This window comes from Electrophorus electricus, chromosome 19 (assembly GCF_041902795.1).
Source record: "Electrophorus electricus isolate QZ-2024a chromosome 19, ASM4190279v1, whole genome shotgun sequence".
Taxonomy (NCBI): Eukaryota; Metazoa; Chordata; class Actinopteri; order Gymnotiformes; family Gymnotidae; genus Electrophorus; species Electrophorus electricus.
This window is the reverse complement of record NC_137515.1, coordinates 15,300,045-15,323,100: the sequence shown is the minus strand read 5'-3', so window position 1 is coordinate 15,323,100 and position 23,056 is coordinate 15,300,045. Positions and strand designations below refer to the sequence as shown.

The 23,056-nt window shown below is 42.9% G+C and overlaps 1 protein-coding gene across 2 annotated transcripts in view; it reads left to right on the top strand.

Annotated features, from left to right (window-relative positions):
- Nucleotides 1-23,056, top strand: part of robo3 (roundabout, axon guidance receptor, homolog 3 (Drosophila)) — a 119,566-nt gene that overhangs the window by 55,296 nt on the left and 41,214 nt on the right. For both annotated transcript variants that reach the window (XM_081702262.1, XM_081702263.1), the window contains exon 2: nt 7,890-8,216. In XM_081702262.1, coding sequence (XP_081558388.1) covers nt 7,890-8,216 — 327 coding nt within the window. The remainder of the gene's footprint in view (nt 1-7,889; nt 8,217-23,056) is intronic.

Sequence of the window (23,056 nt, the reverse complement as noted above, 5' to 3'; positions counted from 1 at the left end):
TAAATGCAAATCGCTTCCCATCTTATACATTTTTTTTTTCGTCCTAGCTTCTTGGAGGTATAAAGCAATGATGCTGTGACAGTAGTGAAAAGTTTATATTAGTGATCTAGTGATATCTAGTGATCCCTAGTGAGCTATACATGCATAGACACACAACACAGATGCTCACATACACACCTACAGATTCACTCTTTATGGACATGCTCCTACTTAGAATGTTGTTATTTGGATAAATCCAAGAGAATAAATGTATGGGAGAAATCCCAGTTTAGTTGAGTGATGATTTCTCCATCCTGCTCCTATGACCTCTCAGTATCAGAGTCCACACTCTCTTACACTGAGCTGTAAAACACTGTCTTCAGTTCACAAACAGCAGAAGTGTGTTTTGTGTGTTTGCATACAGTGAGTTTGTGTGCTGTCCTTTGAGGACTTAGTGCATCATCAGAGATTTGGAGGCTTTGTTTTCTCCTGAATGTTTGCTTGGTGAGGTGAGCAAACTTGACTGAGCGTGTGTATTTTGTGTGTGTGTGTGTGTGTATGTGTCAGTGTGTTGTGCTTTTGAAGGACACTGTAAACAGTAGGCCTCAAGGCCATGTGTGTGCACTCATTAGGAGTCCTGAAACTAATGATGCAGTCTCTGTCTGCACACACTCTCTTACATGCATACACACCCCACATACTGCATTTGCTCTCTGTTCACGCTGTTCTCCGTTCCTATGCTGTGACTCGGCTAAGGCACCCTGCCACTCTCATCAAACACGCACCCTCTTTCAGGGAAAAAAATAGAAACAATTGTCTTTGCTCTGAGTTTAGAATTACTTTCAAGTTATTTGGCACAGGTTATTACTTGCACAATTGTTGTTTAATGGGTGTGTCGATGGAAATCACAGGTCAGGAGTTGATTGTATTGATCTCAGAAAGCAATGTGGAGCTTGTAATGAATGGTGCTCTGGCTGTTTTTGTTTGGAAAGGCTGTAGTGGAAGACAAGGTGATTCTCTCCTCTCTGTTAGATCAGGGACAGCACAAACCCTGACTCAGTCTTCTGTGATGGGGGCTCTTTTTATAGGGATGGAAACATGTTTTACATTAACATTATGGAAGACTCTGAAGCATAATTTGTTTAATTTAAAATCATACTTGTGACATTTTGCATTTGAGCCAGATCATGTGACTCTACATTGGAATTGCAGTTATTGAATCCTTAGCTGTTCCCAATGCATTTATATTTACAAGAACTTCACCTATAGGAAAGAAAATGTTTATGACTATTTTTCACTCATTTTGATTAAATCCCTGTCTCTGATTGCCACGTGTCTTCCTTAAATTGGCATTATTCCTTCATTCTTCATTCGGTAAAGCTTTACACTTCAAGGTATGACATGGCAGTGGAGTTGGAGCAACAGCCAGGAGTTTATTAAAAAACAAAAGACACACTGGCTTACTGAGCGAGCAAAAAAACAAATGAAACCAGTTGCAAAGGACAAACAACCAAACAGATAACCAAGCAAGCCCAGAAGTGAGCGGCAGGATGCAGGCTGGGAAGCAAGTGAGGAGGTTTTGGAAAAACACGACACAGCCTCCAGCAAAGGTTAACACAAAGCACCATGGATGGAGGCCTGCAGTAATAAATAGAGAAAACCAAACAAGTATGATCTGCACCAGACACGTGATTTGGGAGTCCTGAGTGGTGATCAGTGTTAACAGTGTTGTTTGATTGGCTGTGAGCCGACTAGGGTGTGAAACAAGGCTAACAACTGATTGTTTTATAGTGTTTGTATGTTGGTAACATGCAGACAATTGGTCATTTAAGAATAATGTAGTTCCCTAAAAAGTAGATTTGTGTCTTGCTTCCCTTGGTAAAAATACTAATGTTATGGAATCTTTCAACCTGACTTCACCTTTATAAATTACAACTGAATTCCACTTATACAAAACCTCACCATTTATAAGCATCACTTGACTTAAATGTTAAAGCTGTTAATCTAAATTCAGTTTCAAGAGCAAAGTACATTCTGACAGATTAAATGCGCTATATAACAGTCCAAAGTGCAGAAGGTTGTTTTAAACTTTTTTTCCCTCTTGGAGCCATAAGGTAATCTCACAGTATAGGTCTAATGTTTGAAGTAGTTTGGGGGGTTTTCCTAACCCCTCATTTTCACCATTTCCTGTGGCAATCATCCACCATCAGGAACACAAAACACATCCTGGATGTGATCTGTTATCTCCTGTAGCCCTCTGGGAATGAGGGGGGGATGTTAATAGCAATATGTGCAGCACAGCCCACATTGAATATGCAGATGGTGATAATTATATGCATAACTTAAAACCTTGCAGTGTGTTTACAATTTCCTCTAATGTCTACTATTAGACTTATGTATAGAGACTCAGTTGAAGTAGGATATCTGAAACGAAAAATCCTGCAGTTCAGGTTCATGTGCATTTTACAAGCAGCAGTATAATTTCTGAGAGAACTGTGGAGGATATCAAAGCATTTGTTTTCTTTGATTTCTCTGTTCATTGGTATTTTACATGAAGCTGAATGTCTACCGTATAGGAGCTCATGAGGTGAAACAGCATTCTGAAAGAACCTTTCAGATGTTAATTAGAAATTGGCTTTAAACCAAATGCTGTGCCTGGTTAAATACAACTTGTAAGTCCACATGTGTACAAAACCACCTTTTTCAAAACTGGCATTCTCACCGTGGCATGGAACATTTTGGAATGGAAATGCTCACACAGACTTAACACCAGACACCCACACCCCCTCCCACCCATGAGCTCAACCTCAGTCAGACATGTTGGATCTGTGAGGTCCTGACCTACAGGCATTTGGGTCGGGCAGGAAGTGCAGAGGCGGGATTCCGTCGAGACTAATCCTCCGGAATTCCAGGTTTGTAGGCCACCACTGGGAGGACCAGGAAACTGATGCTATCTCTGCCAGCTGTGGTATGCTGGCTACTCCTGTCCAATCTTCCGTCTTAACCATAGTCAAAGCACTGGAGATCACTGTTTCAGGGGGCCCTTGTGACACAGAACAGCTGCTTCAAGGATCCACTATCGCCATCACGCACAATTTATCATTCATACTCCACTTCTCTTCCTGCATCTCCACGGGAGAAGTCAACACCCCCTTGAGATACGTGATATGCCATCAACATATATTCCAGATGTGTTTTTCTTTGGCTGCAAGAGCTAGAATTCCACAAGGTCAGAAGAACACTGCGGTGTTATTGTATGATCATCTTGTGGAGATGGGCTGGAGAAGTCCATTGAGCTCTGCAAACCCTTCACAAAGACTTACAGAACAACCACACTTCTGTATAAGATGAAAATCAACAAACTCCAAAAATGGGAAAACTTCAGCATTCTACTGTTTTGATTTCATACAGCCGCTCACAGTCATTTCACTTCAAGCACACCAGATTCTTACTCTCACAAGAGTAGAATAGCCCACAGCCAGGCCGGGCTTTATGGCCCGAGCCTCAGGCGCCTGCCTGTGGTGCTGGGGGTTTCTAAGATAACCCGCAGAGAGAGCAAGCCTGGTGGGTCACGCCACACATATGCAGTCTGAGCGCTCTTTCCTCAAACCTTCCTTTAAGCTTCAGTGCTAAGATCAATATATTCCACTGAGCACTATTAATGCTAAGAACTATCATCTTATCTTTTTTTTTTTTTTTGCGATATTGTTGCTGGGTTACCAATGCCATGACTAGCATAATGATCAGCTTTGTTTCAAGGAGGTAAAAATGATCCATTGTATATAGTGGTATATTTAGTACTTAGCTAGAGATTCCAATGACAAATTTTGAAGTGCTGAAATGAATCTTGACATTCATCAATAATGATCCCCTTTGCTGAATTAATTTTGATCCCAGGCTGTTTTTGAGTATTTAGTTCTACTTTAAAATGTTCTGTAAAAAAGGGTTTTGTTTTTTGAGAAACTTGTGGCACATATAAAAAAGTGGATTTTCAAGGCTTTTCAGTATCAGCCATGTTAAAAGTTCTAGCACACAATTGTTATTTCTTAGCTTTGAACTGTACCAAAGCATACAGCCACAACCTCTGAACTCAACCAAGCTCATTTTTGACATTTTGTTTCTTCTCATCTCACAACTGGTTAAACAGAAATATTACCCCAGCCACAGTCCCTGAAGCTTGGTTAAATTGCAATGGGATTCCTTGGTGGCTAGTTTGCTTAATCCATCCCTGCTTTTTCAAACTCAAGTAGAGAAGGTGTTGATCACTTGAGGACAGCAGACGCTCTTCTGCACTGTGTAATTCTCTCTGGGCCATGTCCCTGGCTCACTGCATCCCTGCGTCAGAGCCCCCTTGGCAAAGGGCATGGCTTTACGGCCTTGGGTTTGTATTTTCATGCAAGTGTTCCCTTTGTTGTGCCGAGTGCAAAGAAAAGGTTGTTGAAGAAAGGGTGCTCTAGGAGACACGCCCACCTCCTAATTGAACTGAGGGAAATGAATGCCCATTTGCAAATCAATTCCCAGAACCCAGTGAAAAACAGGAGGAGGGAGACTGTAAAACAACCCTCTGGATAAGGGGGATAAATGCCTGCTCAAAAGAATTGCAGAACAGTGGGAAAAGAGAAAGTTAGCTACTCCTGTTGCCATTCTTTGGCCTTGGTCTTGCATTTCTGTTATGGGCCCTGTCTTTCACTGGGCCTACAATAGGGCTGTGATACTGATGTTCACGTTTTAGAAATGAGAGCAGGGCAGGATTTTTATTAGCCAGTGGATGATCTTTGTAAAAAAATCAGCAGCATGTTTTGCAGATATTATTCAGTGATAGCATAGATATATCAAACCATATATACTCTAATTCTGTGTATCTTAATTAGCGCGGGGGGGGGTCTTAAGACCCTTCTGTGTATACCTCAAGACCTTCACACATACTTCAAGAGAGAGGACAATTATTGGATTGACCTCTGACCTCCTCATGAATGGTTGTTATAGAGAGGGTATCCTGACTCAAAATATTCAGAATATTTGCATAATTATAAAGCTGCTCCATTGATTGTTGTCAATTCAGTGTTTTGCAGTGTTAACAAAACCAGAGTGGTTCCCAAAATGTGTTAGCTAATGTGTCCTGCTAGCATGGCATATATGACCCTCAGTGTTTAGAATATCATCCTGTTTGTTGCCCTTCTTACTGTTGTAAAACTCTTTGGATGGAGAGCAAGCCTAGTGATTTGTGGAAATTGTGTTCTGCTGAGATTTTACACCACGGCGGCTCCCACCCTCCCTGAGTAGAGGAGATAAATCTTCATAGTGCTAAAAGGCCTTCGAGACAGATGAAAGGGTCTGGTGGGACCACTGCTTCCCTCTTAGAGCTGCTGGCATCCACACCTTCTCCCTGCACAGGACGGCAAGGTCAAACACTCAGCATACTGCCAGCCTTCCTGAACTGATCATGCAGAGTATTCACAGAGCTCAGCACTTCTCCGGCATGCTCAGTCACTCACGTCGGCCGTGCCGTGGTGATGGGGCTTCCAGTGGCTTGAGACTTACTTCTTGCTGTGTGTGCTATCAAGGGCAGTGGGCTGCTGACTTCAGTCTGAATGTTGTCCACTTGTTATGAGGATGTGTTTCACAGCAACATATTCTTCTAGATGATTCTTAGCAGCTGTATTGAAGTTCCCAGTGTAGCTTAACATCTTTCCAACATTTTAGGCCTAACTTCATGCAGTTATAGATCTCTTGGCTGAGGTCTGAAGTCTTTTTGTTCGAAATGAATCTGAAGGAATCACGCAGATCAGATCAGAATGTACTCCTCAGTGCTGCCTAGCCCAAGTAGTAGCTTTTACACTTGAGCTGTTGAGTTCTCTCACCCAGCCTATTTCTCAAGTCTAAAGCCTTGTCAGGATGAATGAAGTGTGTGTTCTTTCTCTTGTGTGGCTAGGTCAGAGAATCTATATGTGATGTCCCCTCTGGCAGAAAAGGACTCCACAAAGACTTGTTTCCCTGTGGGTGAATCGCTCTGACAACGTGATAAACCACAGAGGCTTTTCTTTTTTTTTTTCTTTTTTTTTTTTTTTTTTTTACTTTTTTTTTAATCCCCGAGTCCTAGAAGTCCCCAAATCCTCAAAACACTGTTTGCAGGCCTTGTTTTAGTTTTTCCAGTTCATGATATCTGTAAGGTCTTGGACTTTAGTAATGTGTGTGTGTGTGTGTGTGTGTGTGTGTACACACACACACACACAAACACACACACTCACTAGTGTTAGTGTTTTCCCCTTTAAAGGGCCTTGGGTTCCATTTCCTCAGTGGCAGGTCTGCGTGTTTGGCCTGTAATATTTATAAAGCTGCTCTCTGACTCTCTGCCTGCCGAGTCGCTCCTCCACCCCCCGCTAGCCGCAGTCTGTTCGCTGCGCTATATGTGTCCGCTAAAAGCTATTAGCCAAGCCCTGGTAGTCTCCTCTCCCTTCACCCAGCAGCCCAGAAGGCTTTTTGTTTGCAGGGACAGAAAGGGTAACAGGCTTAGGGATTCAGAGGTGAACTGGCCTGTGCACAACTCAGTGGTTGGGCTTGTGCTCTAATGTAGCGCTATGAGACCGCTGTGCTGTGTTATTCAGGGCCAGGAAGAAACAAATGGTGGGGTAATGGTTTTATTTTTTGCTGCATTCGTTACTACCTTAGCAGTTGTTTTCTCTCAAAACTGACTGGAAGCAAATGGCCGTTAGAAAAAACTTGAATGTGTTCTCACTGGTCAACTAGAATCCAAAAGGGAGTCTAGGCAATTCCAACTCTAGGAAATTGGTCAGAATGTGTCACTGTATTTTGTTTTATATTCTCTATGTGCTAAAATAAATTCACATTTGGTTCAAATTCTATCTAAAGATTTAGTGGTAGGGAAAGGTATTTGTCCAGTGGATCTGAAATTGCCTTATCAGTAATATCAGGAGGCATTCATCACACCTGTGCCAGTCAGGAGGTAAGCGGCAAGCATCATGATGCTGATAGGACAACACCACTTTCTCTTTTTGCCAGCAATTTGAGCTCCTGCCACACCATGCTTAACCCAAATTATAACCCCCAGGATAATCGTAATCATTGCGAATGTAATAATTCTTTTGAGAATCACTGTGTGCTGTTGCTTCTCGATTCATCCTAAAATCACTACCAACAGTTGAAATTCCCCTGGCCTGTTGATAATCAGCTTGTGTTGTTGTTATTCATCCATAATTGTCCTGCATTTGAATTGAAGAAAAGAAAATCAATTTCAAAGCATGGTAGAATTATCATACCTCCAGCATCAACACCCTTCTACCTGCCTCCTTTTCACAAGTAAAAAAACCCCAAAACATATATATACAAATATATTTCTTTCCAGCCGTATATTCTCTTCTCCATTTTTTGCCCACTGTGAAGAATGAAATATATTTCTTTGTTTTCTTTCGTAACTGTTAAATGTGTAGCATGCCATTTTGTACCATCCAATTTAAATGCCATATGTGAGAGCAATGCATACATAATGTGTCTTCATTTTGTTCAGCCAAGTACTGCCTGAAATAGTATTTCTTTATCCTTGTCAACTGCGGTTTGTGTAAATGACTCACAGAGAGTTTGACTAGTTTGAAGTGTCCGGTGTTTTTTCTCTAAGGTTTCTGTGCATCTCTAATTACATATACAGCCAGCTTTCTCTGGATGGCCTTTTTCTAATTATTTAACATTCACATTTGAATAGATCAGTTTTGGCACATTGTGATAAATCGCATTTCTCCTCTGTTTACACAAGCAGAGACAGCATAAGGTAAAGCGCTGACAGGAACATCACTTAAAGCTTTTTATCTGCCAACAGAGTGAGGCATGCTGATTTCTCATCCTTCCAACGTCGCCACGCTTATTCCTGAGTCTGCCTGTGCTCCCTTCTCCCCCAGGATCTCGGCCCAGACTGGAAGATGCCCCGCCGCGGATCGTGGAGCACCCGTCCGACCTAATTGTGTCGAAGGGCGAGCCGGCCACTCTGAACTGCAAGGCTGAGGGTCGGCCGACGCCCATGGTGGAGTGGTACAAGGATGGCGAGCGCGTGGAGACGGACCGGGAGGACCCGCGCTCGCACCGCATGCTGCTTCCCACGGGCTCGCTCTTCTTCCTGCGCATCGTGCACGGCCGCCGCAGCAAGCCCGACGAGGGCGTGTACGTGTGCGTGGCCAGGAACTACCTGGGCGAGGCCGTCAGTCGCAACGCTTCCCTGGAGGTCGCAAGTAAGCTAGCTCGCTGGGCAGATTTTTCATTTTCTCTTTCCTGTTCTTTTTCCTTTTGTCACATATTGCTCTGCCCCTCTCTTTTCTATCTGTTTGCCCATTGAATTAAGATTTGTTTGGCTGTAGAGGGCTATCAAAATGTTCCAGGGCTAGAAGGAGCAGTGAGCTTAGTGAGGGAAGTAATCTGCTTTGGTGAAATAATGGGTGGATGGCAGCTAGTATGTGTGTGAGTTATCCATAGGACATGCGGCATGTGATGCTTGCTGCTTCCAGGTAACAGATGTTTCTTATAGAATTACTTCCACCTTGGTGTGTTTCTTGTGGATCAGCTCCAAACTTTTCCAGAAGGACTTCCCATAATCATTGTGCTCTAATTAAATACAGATGGCACAATGTAATTATAGTCATTCGATTATGGGACAATCAGATCATATTTTTGTGTCTTTCTTTTTGATTGAAAAAATAGTGCTCAGTTGTGTCTCCAATTGGTTAGATTCATAGTTGCTCTTAAAGGGGATGACAGCTTTGAGCCTGGTATGTTTAGACGACTCTGTTGTTGTTTACTTGATGTTGCTAGAGGCATACTGCATCCCTGACCCAGACCCAGACTGCTTTACCATCTGCTGAAGGTAACAGATGATGTTTAACATGCTTCACTCATTACTGCTCCCAGGAGAGAGTCATACCATTCCTACTCCAAGAGTTGGGTGGTCTGCCAAACTAAAATAGTGTCTCCGGACAGTTAAGTGTTCAGAAAATTACAGTGTCCCTGTATTTTTGCTTTCTGTGTGTATACTAGCCAGAAATAAAAGCTTCACCTTGGGTCCATGGTTTACACGACCTTCATGGTCATTTTTATATGACTGATTAGAGAGAAATGTCAAATAAATGCTTGCTCCTTTCTGAGTTTATAGAGTTTAGTGAAGTATAAATTGGCCAGCTCCATTATGAGTAAGTGTAAGTAATAGAACTCTTCAGCTTTTTCTATTAGAACCCCTAAATAAATCTGAGCGATGCTTAATGATATTGCAGAAAATATTAACCTATATCTCCAGTCTCTGGGTTCACACTTCTCATATTGTCTCCCAGTCCATTTCTGGGTTCATTGTGAGTTCATAGTGACATGTTGCAAATCATATGTTTAAGTATGCTAAAAGTTACAGAAGGGGCTTTCATGATCAGTGTGATCCTTTCTAAGGAGCAGACACCCTCCAAATACTGCTTTATAAATGATAGTCTGTAATTGTGTTGCGATATGTACTCCAAAATTTTAAACATCTAGAGCCAAGTGATCTTAAGCATGCTTTCGTGTAAGTAAACGTAATTTTCTCTCAGTTGGCAGAAAGCATGAACTAAAAGTCAGAGCTGGGCATTATTTGAAATGTATCGATACCCATATCAAAGCATATTGAAATCATGAGGTTTTAAATTGCAATAGCTGCAGTTTTACATGTTATTCACAATTTACCAACAATGTCTAGATTGTTACCAAAATTCTTCTATTGCTTTTCAGGATTGTTTGATTATGACAGTAGTTGCGGTCATTTTGTACTATAGTGTGGTCTGAAAAAACAGTGATGGTAGTAACAGCATCTTTCCAAGGAACAAGCAGTGTGAAATTCTGCTTGGTAGATGTTTCATACTAAGTGGTCCATGAATCCACCCCTAGAGCCTAACATACCAAGCGTTATCACAATTTAAATCACAATCACAGTACTAGATTTGTTTAGAAACCTGATATTTTCTCCGAATGCTAAAACAAATCTTTTTTGTGCTTAATCTGCATGAGCACTCACAGTTATTCTTATATAACTGTTCATATATTACTACTATACAATATGAGAATTGGAAGCCTTCCAAGTACCTATGACACAAAGCAACAGAAGAAATTTTATCTAAACTTTGGAGCTACTAAAACAACTTTCCCACATTTAGAGTTGCTACAATCTTGCACAGCCCATTTTTGAATAAAGTTATAATGCCCAAGATAGTTTTCAGTTATTTACGAAAATTGTCATTGCTGCTGTGTTTGCAGCACTGAAAAGGGGCATGTGTAGCCATCACTGGGTACACAATTCACAGTACCTATTGAGCCTAACCTCTATGGTTTTGGACATGTGGGAAGAAACATGTAACAGAACATGGAGACTCCACCCAGAGAGGGACTTAAACCCAAGACCTTAACACCAAGCGGGCTAACCCCTAAGCTATTTTACTAGACAGTTTAGCATTTGTCAGTCGACAGTGTCAGCCGAGTTTAGGATTACTACATGGTGTTTGATGTTCAAGCAGGACACTCCCAGAGGCTTTTTGTTCATCATCAGGCCGTAGCAGGCCGTAGCATAAATAAGTGAAGCCCAACTAGACGTCGTTCTGGAGGTGTTAGTGGTGGGGCTTTGGGGGAGGGGGGTGCCATGTGCCCATGATGCCAGCGCTGGCATGGCATCAGTGAGCAATGCTCCAGCATGGCCTGGTGCCAGGAGGCAGGTGGCAGGCAGGAGCCTAGGGGCAGAGGGCTCTTCAGCTGCTGCCCCGGCCTGCCACACTGCTGGTGCGGGGCAACAGGGCGGGGGGGTGGGGGCATTGGGTGGGGAAGCAGGAGGAGGAGGAGGAGAAAGACGAGAGAAAGTGTTGGGGGAAGAAAAAGAAGAGAGTGAGGTATGCAGAGAAACGAGCCGGCTGGGTCAGCGTGCTTGGCAGGTTTCAGAGAGCAGGAAGGGAGAAGAGGGTAAGAAAGTGCCGAGCTAGAGGCACAGAAGACAAGAGAAAGGGGTGCAGTGGAGACCTCAAATGCCAAACATCTCCATCTGGCAGCAGCAGGCAGCGTGTTGTACATTATGGGGCCACTGAGCAGCTCCGATGAGGGGAGCTCCAGAGAGCAGGGGCAGGCAGCGGCCCAGTGTGGGGGCGCGCGCGAGCGCACACACTGAGACACTTAACCCACTCGGCTGCGAATTTACACGCTTCTTTCGGAAGGTGGTATTTATGGCAGCTGAGTGTTATTTCATGGATGCCGCGGTAAAGTGCTTAGATGTATAAGCTGCACTTCAGAAGGCTATGGAGCAGTACACAACAGCTGCAGTGTAGTAGATGTAGGCAGTTGTGCTTGGCAGTGACTTTGTGATCTATATTTTATTGCTTTCTAACTGGTTAATTTAGCATGCATTATTGATGTAGCTTAGTCACCGAAATGCTGAATTTATGATTCATCACAGTATAATAACAGTCTCCGCTGATTGCTATTGATTGTGTTAAAGATTTTAAGTTTTAAAACAGTTTTAATGAATGCACAGTGTCCATTTAAGGTCACAGAAGGGTGCATACTAAGTGTCTTTGGGTGAGCCACAGTCATGCAACCCTCTGACAGAAGGTTGTCTGGGGGTCAGTGCTGGTTTCCATGGGAACAGGTGAGGACAGGAAGGCAGCTGTTACATGGAATGCCAAAAATGAACAGGTGAAAGGAGAATCTGAATCATGAATGATCTATTCTGAAATACAGTGGACAACTTTCTTGCACTGTGGGATTTCACTTGCAATGCCCAATAGCCCATGGCCAAGAGCTTCATTGTACTTATCCATTAACATCTGACTCAAGAGTTGCTATAAATCAAGGTTAAGAAGCCATCCAGTTGCAAGCAAAAGTGTAGCTTTGAGTATTATTGCTGCACTCTCGCCTTAGCATGCTATTACTTTAGCACTCAAAAGGATTTTTAGAGGTATTCTTTTACCATCAGTCAAAGAGAATCCAAAAACGCTATCATTTGTTATTGATATTTTATTGTGTATTTTAGTGTGAGTGATTGCAGAAGCTGAACTTGGCAGACCAAATGCTTCTCCTCACACACACTATAGGCTGGCTGTATAGGGTAGCCATGGAAACATGTCATGAGAGCCAACCAAGCTCAGCCTATAGAATAGCTGACGTACAAGACAACCAACTAAAATTCTGCTGTTTCTGTAGCTCCTCACAGTTGACTGAGTTTCTAGGACTTCAGTGATTTGAGTTTTTCCAAGGTGTGGAGCAGAGGGTTTTAGCACACAGCTCTGCCAAGTCCAGAAGCTGGACCAGGATTCTTGGGATTAGACGAGGGTGGTCGCACCACTAAGCGTGCCCGTCTCAGGCCTGCCAGCCTTGGCTGAAGCTAAAGTAATGGTGATTTACATGCACCAGGGCGTGCGATCGGCTCCAGGGCTGGCAGCCCTCAGAGCTATTAACCTCACTGCCTCCCATCCAGACTCAGTGGGTGCAGCATAGGGGTCGTTGTGGAAAAAGCACAGGGTTAAAACTCCACAGTCTAAATCGATCATTAAGCACTAGTGACAGAAAAATACATTGCAGAGCTTTTTAATTCCATTAGTGCAAAGTCTATTAGCTCTAATGCGCTGGCACACCCCAAATGTTATTCAGCAATAAAAACTAAAAGAATCAGTTCTGTGCAATACTTCTCCATTACTTTAATTTAGGCTGAAAAGTCATTTCAGGTCAGTGAAAGTGCACTCACCAAGTCGTAGTACTGATCAACAAAACTGGGACTAACCGTATTTTTTGTAAGCTACATCCCTGTTTCAATACAAAGCTCTTAACTGGCTTAAATTTCCATAGTACTTTAAATAGATTCAAGTTGAAAGAATGAGTTCCTTTTATGTAGGGCTACAAGTAAGAACTGTTTTCATTGATCAGTCTGACTGTTGCTGCTTTGAATAATTAAACAGTTATCTATATATAGATTTTTCTACAAAAATGGAATGCATACACTTAAATTTGCATTAAGCACTTCATCCACGGACATGAGTTCAGTCTAGTCTTGGACTAAGTTCTGTGGTGGAGCAGAATGTCTTTTAAGTCAAAGCTTCAACTGAATCAAAAGAACTGGCCATGGGTGGTTTATTATTGTCTTTCACAACGCGATCTCAAGAAAACATGCAGTAATTTTCATGAAGAAATAGACTAGAACTTTATATGGAAACACTTTGATCATTTGTATTCTAAGTGAAAAGTTTTATGTGTGTGTGTCTGTGTGTGTGTGTGTGTGTGTGTGTGTGTGTGTGTGTGTGTGTGTGTGTGTGTGTGTATAAAGGCTTTGTAAAGACAATAAAACTGACACTGACTATGACTATTTTAAAGTGTCTCCATATTTGTATCTCATTTGTGCTTAAATAAAAAACGGAAGATATTTTGTTTCGTGGGATGCTGGGACCATTTCACACCTATTGCAATTAACAAAACAATAACATGACTTTCAAAGAAGCGAAAATTTCTGATTAAACCAATATTTCCTAAAAATGATCATCATGGAAGTTGGGAACAGAAGTCGCTGTTGGGCATCTTTGGTTCTCGCAAGAATTTTTCAGATTAAGTGTCTTTCAGATTAAGTGTTTTTTGTATTACAGTAATGACTCCTTGGGATCAAGAGTCATTCTTGCTAATGCTTGCCATGGTTTAACTAGGCCAGTCATTCTAAAAGACTTCAAAAGCACCTCCAGATTTGCAGGAGTGTAAAGTACTCCTGTACTTGAAAACACTTCCACTAAAACCTGAGTGTCATGCATGTTGCATCTTTTATCTTTCAGACATTTTACTTTTTTCAGTCAAGTGACACTGCTACCTAACTATTAATTATTAATTTTACCTTTTTTTAATATTAATGTTATCAAAAACATTTTACATCCATCCTGTGTACAAAGAGAAGCTACACCTAGAAATAGTACTACTACAGTGTGATCAGAGGAACTCTTAAAGACACTGAACTCAAATGTTATTTGTTGGTATACTGCTGGCAATGACAGGATTTCACATTCTCTGTGTGTGTGTGTGCGTGTGTGTGTGTGTGTGTGCGTGTATGTGTGTGCGTGTGCGCGCGTGTGCGTGCGCGCGCGCGCGTGTGTGCACGCGTGTGTGTGTGTCCAAGCGGCAGTAACGAGATCACTTAGCCTGGAGGACTGTAGGGGTCAGTGAGACTGCTGACAGGGTGGGGTCACAGGGACATAGGAAGGGCCATCCCTTCTGTAGCCTGACGATAAAATCCGCTCATGAAATTAGAGAAGAAGTGGAGTTGCCAGCATTGCATGGTGCCTGCTAGAGAGAGAGAGAGACAAACAGAGAGAGAGAGAGAGAGAGACAGAGCGAGAGAGAGAGAGAGAGAGAGAGAGAGACAAACAGAGAGAGAGAGAGAGAGAGACAAACAGAGAGAGAGAGAGAGAGAGAGAGAGAGAGAGACAAACAGAGAGAGAGAGAGAGAGAGAGAGACAAACAGAGAGAGAGAGAGACAAACAGAGAGAGAGAGAGAGAGAGAGAGAGAGAGAGAGAGAGAGAGAGACAGTTAAGCCAAAGTCTTAACAGGTGGTAAGGGAGGAGCACTGATGGCCCTCTCCCACGCCACCCTTCTCGTGTGACTGAAAAAGAGATGGCTGGGCATCTGTGGGCCATTGTGGGGTTGAGATTAGGGGCAGATCTGGACATGGAGAACAATACACCCCCGCTCTGGCCAGCATGACCGCACCCAGCCCATCAGTGCCTGTGACCGTCCGAGTGCAGACTCGATCTGCTTCCCTCCTGCTTCTCGCTTCTCTAATTGCAAAAGAAACATGATCAAACAAGGAAATTGTGACAATTCAGGCAAGCACTGTGCTCTATAGATACAGCGCTTCGTCTGTTTTAAAAAGGGTATCATGCCGTTCTGTGCTTTATCACTGCAAAAAAGCACACTCTAGCATGAGACGATGCCTGACAAGAGCATCGCCGTGTTGAGATTCAATGGCAACCATCTCTCATTACTCCCAGCTGTCATTTGTTACTGTTTGCAGAGAGTGCTTAAAAATCAGTGGGATTGGTTCATAATTTCATAATTTTGCATAGACAATGCTAAGAATATTAGAATTACTAATTACTATGCACTCAAGATAGGCTGTTTCAACAGAATTCTTGCTCATATATATTGCTCATGTGACTGAGCTCATATATATATATATATATATATATATATATATATATATATATATATATATATATATATATATATGTATATATGTATATATATATATATATATATATATGTATATATGTATATATATATATATATATATATGTATATATGTATATATATATATATATATATATATATATATATATATATATATATATATATGTATATATATATATATATATATATATATATATATATGTATGTGTGTGTGTAGACTAATATATATATATATATATAATATTAGTCTTCATTATATAACTTCCTTTGCTTTAGAACCTACATGGCAAAAGAATGTGCAGTAGCCACAAATATTCATGTAACTCCTGAATCAGGAGAGGACCCAGTTGCTGACCACACATGGGTGTGCCAGTCTACTCGCTGTCATGGTAACTAGGTGTGAGACCTGCAGTTTCATCCACCTGCTGGTTTTGTCCTTCTCTCATGTGTTTCCGGGCCCAGAGACACTTCGCAGGCCGTGGCACTGCAATTGGATGATTGATTGCTTTTCTCTCGCTGGCAAAGCCAGCGGCCATGAGAGCAGAGAGGGAGAGGGGTTAGAGGGCAGCAAGCCAGGACGTTGCTCTGTGTTCAGCACCAGGGTGAAAACACGCACATCTGCACAGTGACACACATACATGCGATGATGCACACATACGCACCGTCACACACAAACATGCAAATCCTGGCAGCATTTTAAACCATTACTTCTACTTGATGGTCTGTTGTAAACCCATATTCATTTTTAAGCAGTGCCTGCAGGTTTGGTAATGACCTCTATGCTGACTAGCCTATTAGCTCCACATAATCACAAGAACCAATTTAAGATGCCCAGAATCTAACATGTATTTCAGTGTGTTTTTATCTGGGTTATTATGTAAGACCACATTAGGGATTGCTGCAGCTGGCTGCTGTTTGGTTTGCTAGAACAGAGGGTTTAATGTTTACTGTGGCCTCGGTAATAAACTGATCGACTACAGATGCATCTGTGACAGTGTTTCAGCAATTACCGCTTGTAGATATAATAGCAGAATAGTGGCAGGACAGTGTTTAATGGCAGCAACAGACAAATCACTGAAACATGCTAGACTGAGAGATGGCAGTCCCATCAGACAGCCCCACTCCATCATGCGTCCTGAAATGAAGGAGACAGTCTAATCAAATATCATTTCCTGAAGAACCACTCTCTGTCTGCTTACATTAGTGGCACCACTGTCAGAAGCCTCTGATGTCATTTTTTCCATATAAAATAGACGCATACAAACCAGCCTTAGGATTAGCAGATTTGGGATAAATATCCATATGGAATTGCCCCCTGTGTTAGGCTGGATTGGAAATGCTGGCCCGATGTTGTGTTCTGAATTAGAATGCAGACCATTACAGGGTGTGTGGGCCTTACTGGTTTTGATACTTGTCTTATTTCATGATGGCTGGGATATTGTGCTGTGTTCCAGGCATGACAGTGAGGCATGGTTTCTAGTTGTTTCGCTTGTCTTGTTGCTTAGATATACCAGGCCATGTATCTCCCATTCATTCATAAAGCTCTCATAATATAATATGTGCACTAGGATTCCTTATGTACACTTTTATGGGTAAGGATATCTCTGAATTAAACACCAGGTTAAGCACTTAAAATAATTTATACATTCTTTAATTGCCCTGTTAAGTTCACATGTAATGCAGTGCTTTTTTACATTGTTCTTTTATGTGCGTATTATTAGGTCCAGGCACTATGTAACTTTAAACCAACACCCTGTGGTATTCATTGCTTGTTTCCTGAGGCAGGCTATTAAAACCAATCTGGTGTGTTTATAGAATGAGTTGTTTTATAAACCCTTCGGCCATGTACTGTGCCCTACCACTTTCAAATCCTCAATTATTCATGTTCATGTTTAAGCACACAGCAGCTCATCTTTGGAGCATGTATACAAACAGTTTACGGCTAGATTTTGTATTTTGTATTTTGTATTACATGAATGCAGCAACGCAGTTGCAGTGGATAAGGTCTGGGCATTTTAATGTCTGCGGATAGTAAGACATGGAGCGCTAAATTCAGTTGGTTTCAGTTCATCCGGATGGTTGTGCTGCAGCGTGTGTTGCAGTGGGTACACTCACAGGTCTTACGGTGAAAGGTGGGCTCAGCATCCGGAGAGCGGGACTAGCGTGTCTGGTCGCTTGGCCCTTGCCTTATTGGCACCCAGCACCGGTGTAGCCCATCACTATAATAACATAATCTCCTTTCTGCCGCAGACGCTGTCTTTATTAGCCATCGTCATGTGCAGCCACACGCCCCGGATTAGACCACCTCTCTAATGGGCTCATTGTCGTCTGCGGCTGCGTCCAAAAAGCCGGGTCCTGGGGATTCCAGCGGTTTCTCTTGACCGCGCTGTAAATGTAGCGGGGCCTCTGCCCCTCTCTCCTCCTCCCTCATCCCTTCTTCACGGCCCCTTTTGTTCTCTGCCCAGCCGTGAGCAGGCCAGTCTTCGGCCCGCTGCTGCTCGGCTAGTTGTGCTTCTCACACGTGCCACGAACACAAACAGCAGAATATGGAGGACTTGGTGCAGCAAGACGTGTGCGTGTGTGCGTGCTTGTGCCTTTGAGAGCCCAGTGGTGTCACACCCCACCCACGAAATTCGCTTCTGATGTGCTACTGCAGCGCGGAGATCTTGGATAGTCTTTTTAGAATATGGTTTTGGAAGGCAAGTGAGGGAAGTTTTTCCACAGCTTTTGTCTTCCCATTTCATCAGAGATTAGGAAATTTGATGCTTGTCATTTTTGTTTATTGTGAATATTTTTACTCTTATAATTTTTATTTAGCTCTCTTGTCCCTCAGGTTAAACAGAAGTAAGTAGTTATTGTCACACTGCCCGATCTGCTGGAGCTTATGCGTTGTGTCTGACAGATTTTACTGCTGGTGTCAATATTCAAGGAGCCAAATTCCATCACAAGTGAAACCTGCAGTGAGGTAACCACAGTAACCACAAGTGTTCATGAAAGCATGACTGACAGGAAGTACTGGGAACAGGATACATATACAGATTTAGTCAGATACTGTAAAGCATCTTACAGGGCAAGATGATGAGTTAGACTGGAGATATTATAGGTGTGTGTGGGGGGCGTGTGCGTGTGTGTGTGCGTGTGTGTGTGTGCGTGTGTGTGTGTGCGTGTGTGTGTGTGCGTGTGTGTGTGTGTGTGTGTGTGTGTGTGCGTGCGTGCATAATGTGAAATTCTATGTTCACATGTGTATGGGTGTGTGTGTGGGGGGGGTATGAGGTTTGGTGGTATGCGTTTCTCCTGAGTGGCAGGCCTCCCCACTCAGGAAAAGGTGTTGAGGATTAACCTCTCCCCTGTGCTCCTCAGAGCTCTTAGCTCTAGACAGCACCAGATTACTAGCAGAGCACAGGGGTTGGAGATATGTGTCTGTGTGTGTGTGTGTGTGTACATGAGAGAGAGAGAGAGAGAGAGAGAGAGAGAGAGAGAGAGACAGAGACAGAGACAGAAGGACAGTGATAGATACGGTGAAAGGAAACAGTTCCTAGAAAAAAAAAATTAATTTAGAAGGTAGTATAATAGTCATTTCATATGGTACATTACATAACTGTATTAATTAACCTCTAGAAGTATTTATGCATTTTGTATGCACACGTTCTCTGTTGGATATTTGATTTTCCACTGTTGCCCAACAGTTTGGCCTTTGTAGAAAATTCTCTGTCTCTCGCTCTCTCTCTCTCTCTCTCTCTCTCTCTCTCTCTCGTTTTTCCTTAGAGTGTAACATGCCCCGGGTGGAGGCTTCTGGCCCAGTAATTCTCACTGTTCGGGTTACAGGTCAGAGCTGCCCCTCTGGCTCTCTGCTCCCCCTCCTCCCACATCCAGGCCTCTGGCCCTCCTGCCAGATCTCTCTCTCTCCCTCTCTCTCTCTCTCTCTTGCTCTCTCTCTCTCTCTCTCTCTCTCTCTCTTGCTCTCTCTCTCTCTCTCTCTCTCTCTCTTGCTCTCTCTCTCTCTCTCTCTCTCTCTCTCTCTTGCTCTCTCTCTCTCTCTCTCTCTCTCTTGCTCGCTCTCTCTCTCTCTCTCTCTCTCTCTCTCTCTCTCTCTCTCTCTCTCTCTCTCTCTCTCTCTCTGGCCCTCCTGCCGGATCTCTGCACCCCCTCCTCCTCTCCTCCCGGTTAATGAGACCCACCTCCAGTGCTGCACATGTGGCCTTGCTATAACGCACCTGCATTTAATGCATCAATTTGTCGCCCTGACATGAGGGTGTGTGTGTGTGAGAGTATCACGCTGGCGTGTTTATGTGCCCATAAGAGCCTTCAAATGATGCAGCTCAATAGCCCATCTCATCCATCTTTCTTTTCTTCACCCTGCTTTTATCTGTGTGCATATTATTTTGGCATCCTTTATGCTACTATGGAGTGTGTTTGGGGTGTAAACAACATGACATATCACTGCTGGTTGTTCACAGTTTTTTACAGTTTGCCTGTAAAATTCACATGTATCCCACAATACCATAACCGAGTGTAAGTAAAAATATTTATGCTAGACTTCTTCAGTGCATCAAAATCTTTAGTCTACATGTGAAGTACTGATCTGAAATTTTTTTTCTTAGATTATCAGAATTGATCTACATCTTCATTACTTAAGTTCTGAAAATGGTAATTTAGTAATTGAGTTCTGTGTTATGGCGTCTAATGTTTTTTTTAATTTTATTATTATTTTTTTTTTTTGTGGGGCTGTGGTGTTTCCTGGAAGCTTCAGTTAGTCCAGTCACAAAAGCTTCTTGCTCATACCGGAAATGATTTTTTTACGTGCAGTCACTGCGTCAGGGCGGACAGATGCCGCTCATCAATCAGATAGAGGGTGGGGAGAGGTTTAACCCTGCCTGAGCCCGAGGAATAGCAAGATGAGGCAAGGTTGAGAGAGCGTGTGAGAGAGGGAGAGAGAGAGAGAGAGAGAGAGAGAGAGAGAGAGAGAGAGAGAGAGAGAGAGAGAGAGAGTGAGGGAAAGACAGATAGAGAGAAAGGGGGTGAGAGAAGGCGATATCCCCAGCTGTTCCCTCCTAACAGGGACTCAGGTGATAGCTAAGCGGCACAGACAGCTTCCAAATGAGTGTCTGCGACGAAGACAAACACTCGCACGCTAACGCCACGACAAACAAAGAGGGAGTTGTGGAGGGGGGGGGGATGGGGGTGCACAGCTCTGCAGTGTCGCCGTGGCATTAACGTCCCCTAGGCAATAAGGAGCGTGGGCGGCACGGACTTAGTCTGTGCCATCCTCGTCACACCCTGAAAGGCCTCTTTGATCCTATCGGGTTTTCAAATGATGAAAAAATGTCTTTGTGTGCATGTAATTGTGTGTGTGGCGGGTAGAGGTAGCCGGTGGGGGTTGCGGGTACAGGGACAGATGTCCAGGCTGCATGTGCCTCTTAGCATCAAGTAACTGCCCCCCCCTGACTGTTGCCCCTTCCCACAACCCACACCCACACCCACACATTTCCTCTCCAGTTAGTAGCAGGGGCTTGCACAAGGACTCCATGCATTGTGATAGCTGTCCTGCACCAGGCTTCACCTCTGTCAGCACTGGTCGCAACAGCTTTGCATTATGGGAGGAGACCGAGGCCCAGCAGCGGTATCCTGTTAGCTGTAGCATGCACATCTGCCCAGCCTCCTTGTCACACAGCCCACCAACCTATAACCAAATAAAGGAGTAAAACGCTTCTCCGCTGCACGAATGACGTCCTTTTCATGCTGAAGTATTTATCCTCTGAGAATGCATGTAGTGGTCAGTCCAGCACCGTGTCATGCCATGCTTAAAAAAGTGATCACAGGCAACACACACATAGACACACACAAATATAGGTAAGTATAGGTGAGTCACTGCAGAGATTTAAGAGCTATAAAGATACTGAAAATTGTAAGGTGTGGAGGAAAATGATAAGATGTGTAGATATATTCCAAATTGTAGTGAAGTACGCAAAGTTTCCAGAAAAAAAACATTTCTATGGCAATCTTGTGTATATATATGTACAGTGGTGTGAAAAAGTGTTTGCCCCTTCCTCATATCTTTTTTTTTTTTGCATGTTTGTCACACTTAAATGTTTCAGATCATCAAACAAATTTAAATATTAGACAAGGATAACACAAAATGCAGTTTTTAAATGAAGGTTTTTATTATTAAGGGGGGGGGGGGGGGGGGAACCTACATGGCCCTGTGTGGAAAAAGTGATTGCCCCCTAAGCCTAATAACTGGCTGGGCCACTGTTAGCAGTAACAACTGCAATCAAGCGTTTGCGATAACTGGCAATGAGTCTTTTACAGCGCTGTGGAGGAATATTGGCCCACTCATCTTTGCAGAAGTCGCCCATATTGGAGGGTTTTCAAGCATGAACTGCCTTTTTAAGGTCATGCCACAGCATCTCAATCTGACTCAGGTGAGGACTTTGACTAGGCCACTCCAAAGTCTTCATTTTGTTTTTCTTAAGCCATTCAGAGGTGGACTTGCTGGTGTGTTTTGGATCATTGTCCTGCTACAGAACCCAAGTGCACTTCAGCTTGAGGTCAAGAACAGATGGCCAGACGTTCTCCTTCAGGATTTTTTGGTAGACAGCAGAATTCATGGTTCTATTTACCACAGCAAGTCCTCCAGGTCCTGAAGCAGCAAAACAGCCTCAGACCACCACACTATCACCACCATATTTTACTGTTGGTATGATGTTCCTTTTCTGAAATGCTGTGTTACTTTTACGTCAGATGTAATGGGACATACACCTTCCAAAAAGTTCAACTTTTGTCTCGGCAGTCCACAGAGTATTTTCCCAAAAGTCTTGGGGATCATCAAGATGTTTTCTGGCAAAACTGAGACGAGCCTTTATGTGCTTTTTGCTCAGCAGTGGTTTTTGTCTTGGAACTCTGCCATGCAGGCCATTTTTGCCCAGTTTCTTTCTTATGGTGGAGTCATGAACTACTGACCTTAACTGAGGCAAGTGAGGCCTGCAGTTCTTTGGATGTTGTTGTGACCTCTTGGATGAGTCGTCACTGCGCTCTGGGGGTAATTTTGGTCGGCTGGCCACTCCTGGGAAGGTTCACCACTGTTCCATGTTTTAGAAATGGCTTTATAACCTTTTCCAGACTGATAGATCTCAATTACTTTGTATCTCATTTGTTCCTGAATTGCTTTGGATCGCAGCATGCTGTCTAGCTTTTGAGGATCTTTTGGCCTACATCACTTTGTCAGGCAAGTCCTATTTAAGTGATTTCTTGATTGAGAACAAGTGTGGCAATAATCACTAATAATGTGGCTAGAGCAATTGAACTCAACTTTCCAAAGATGTGATAAACCACAGTTAATTTATGTTTTAACGTTGTTTAATTTATGTTTTAACGTCTAATATATAAATTTGTTTGATGATCTGAAACATTTGTTTGACAAACATGCAAAAAAAATAAGATATCAGGAAGGGGACAAACACTTTTTCACACCACTGTGTGTGTGTGTGTGTGTGTGTGTGTGTGTGTGTGTATATACACACACTCTTCAGCCTCCAATAACACTTCACTAGTGGTAATAGTCCTTCCATTTGTTATATTTAGATTAGTAAATTGATTCGAAAACTAATTATCTTGTTACATTGAGGTCACTAGTAATTTGTGCTTTAAAGTAACATATTACTATTGACCACCAACAGAATGTGTTTGCCCACTTGCTTAAAATTGAAAGGCACTTGAATTTTCATCCTTAACCACCCATACGGAGATAAAAGATAATTGGTTGTTTACCAGCTCCATTAACAAATTGTGAAATTGTAGGACATGAGGCTGATCATGTACGCTGGCTATGCAGAAGCTCATTGTTTGCTGACATGACACGGC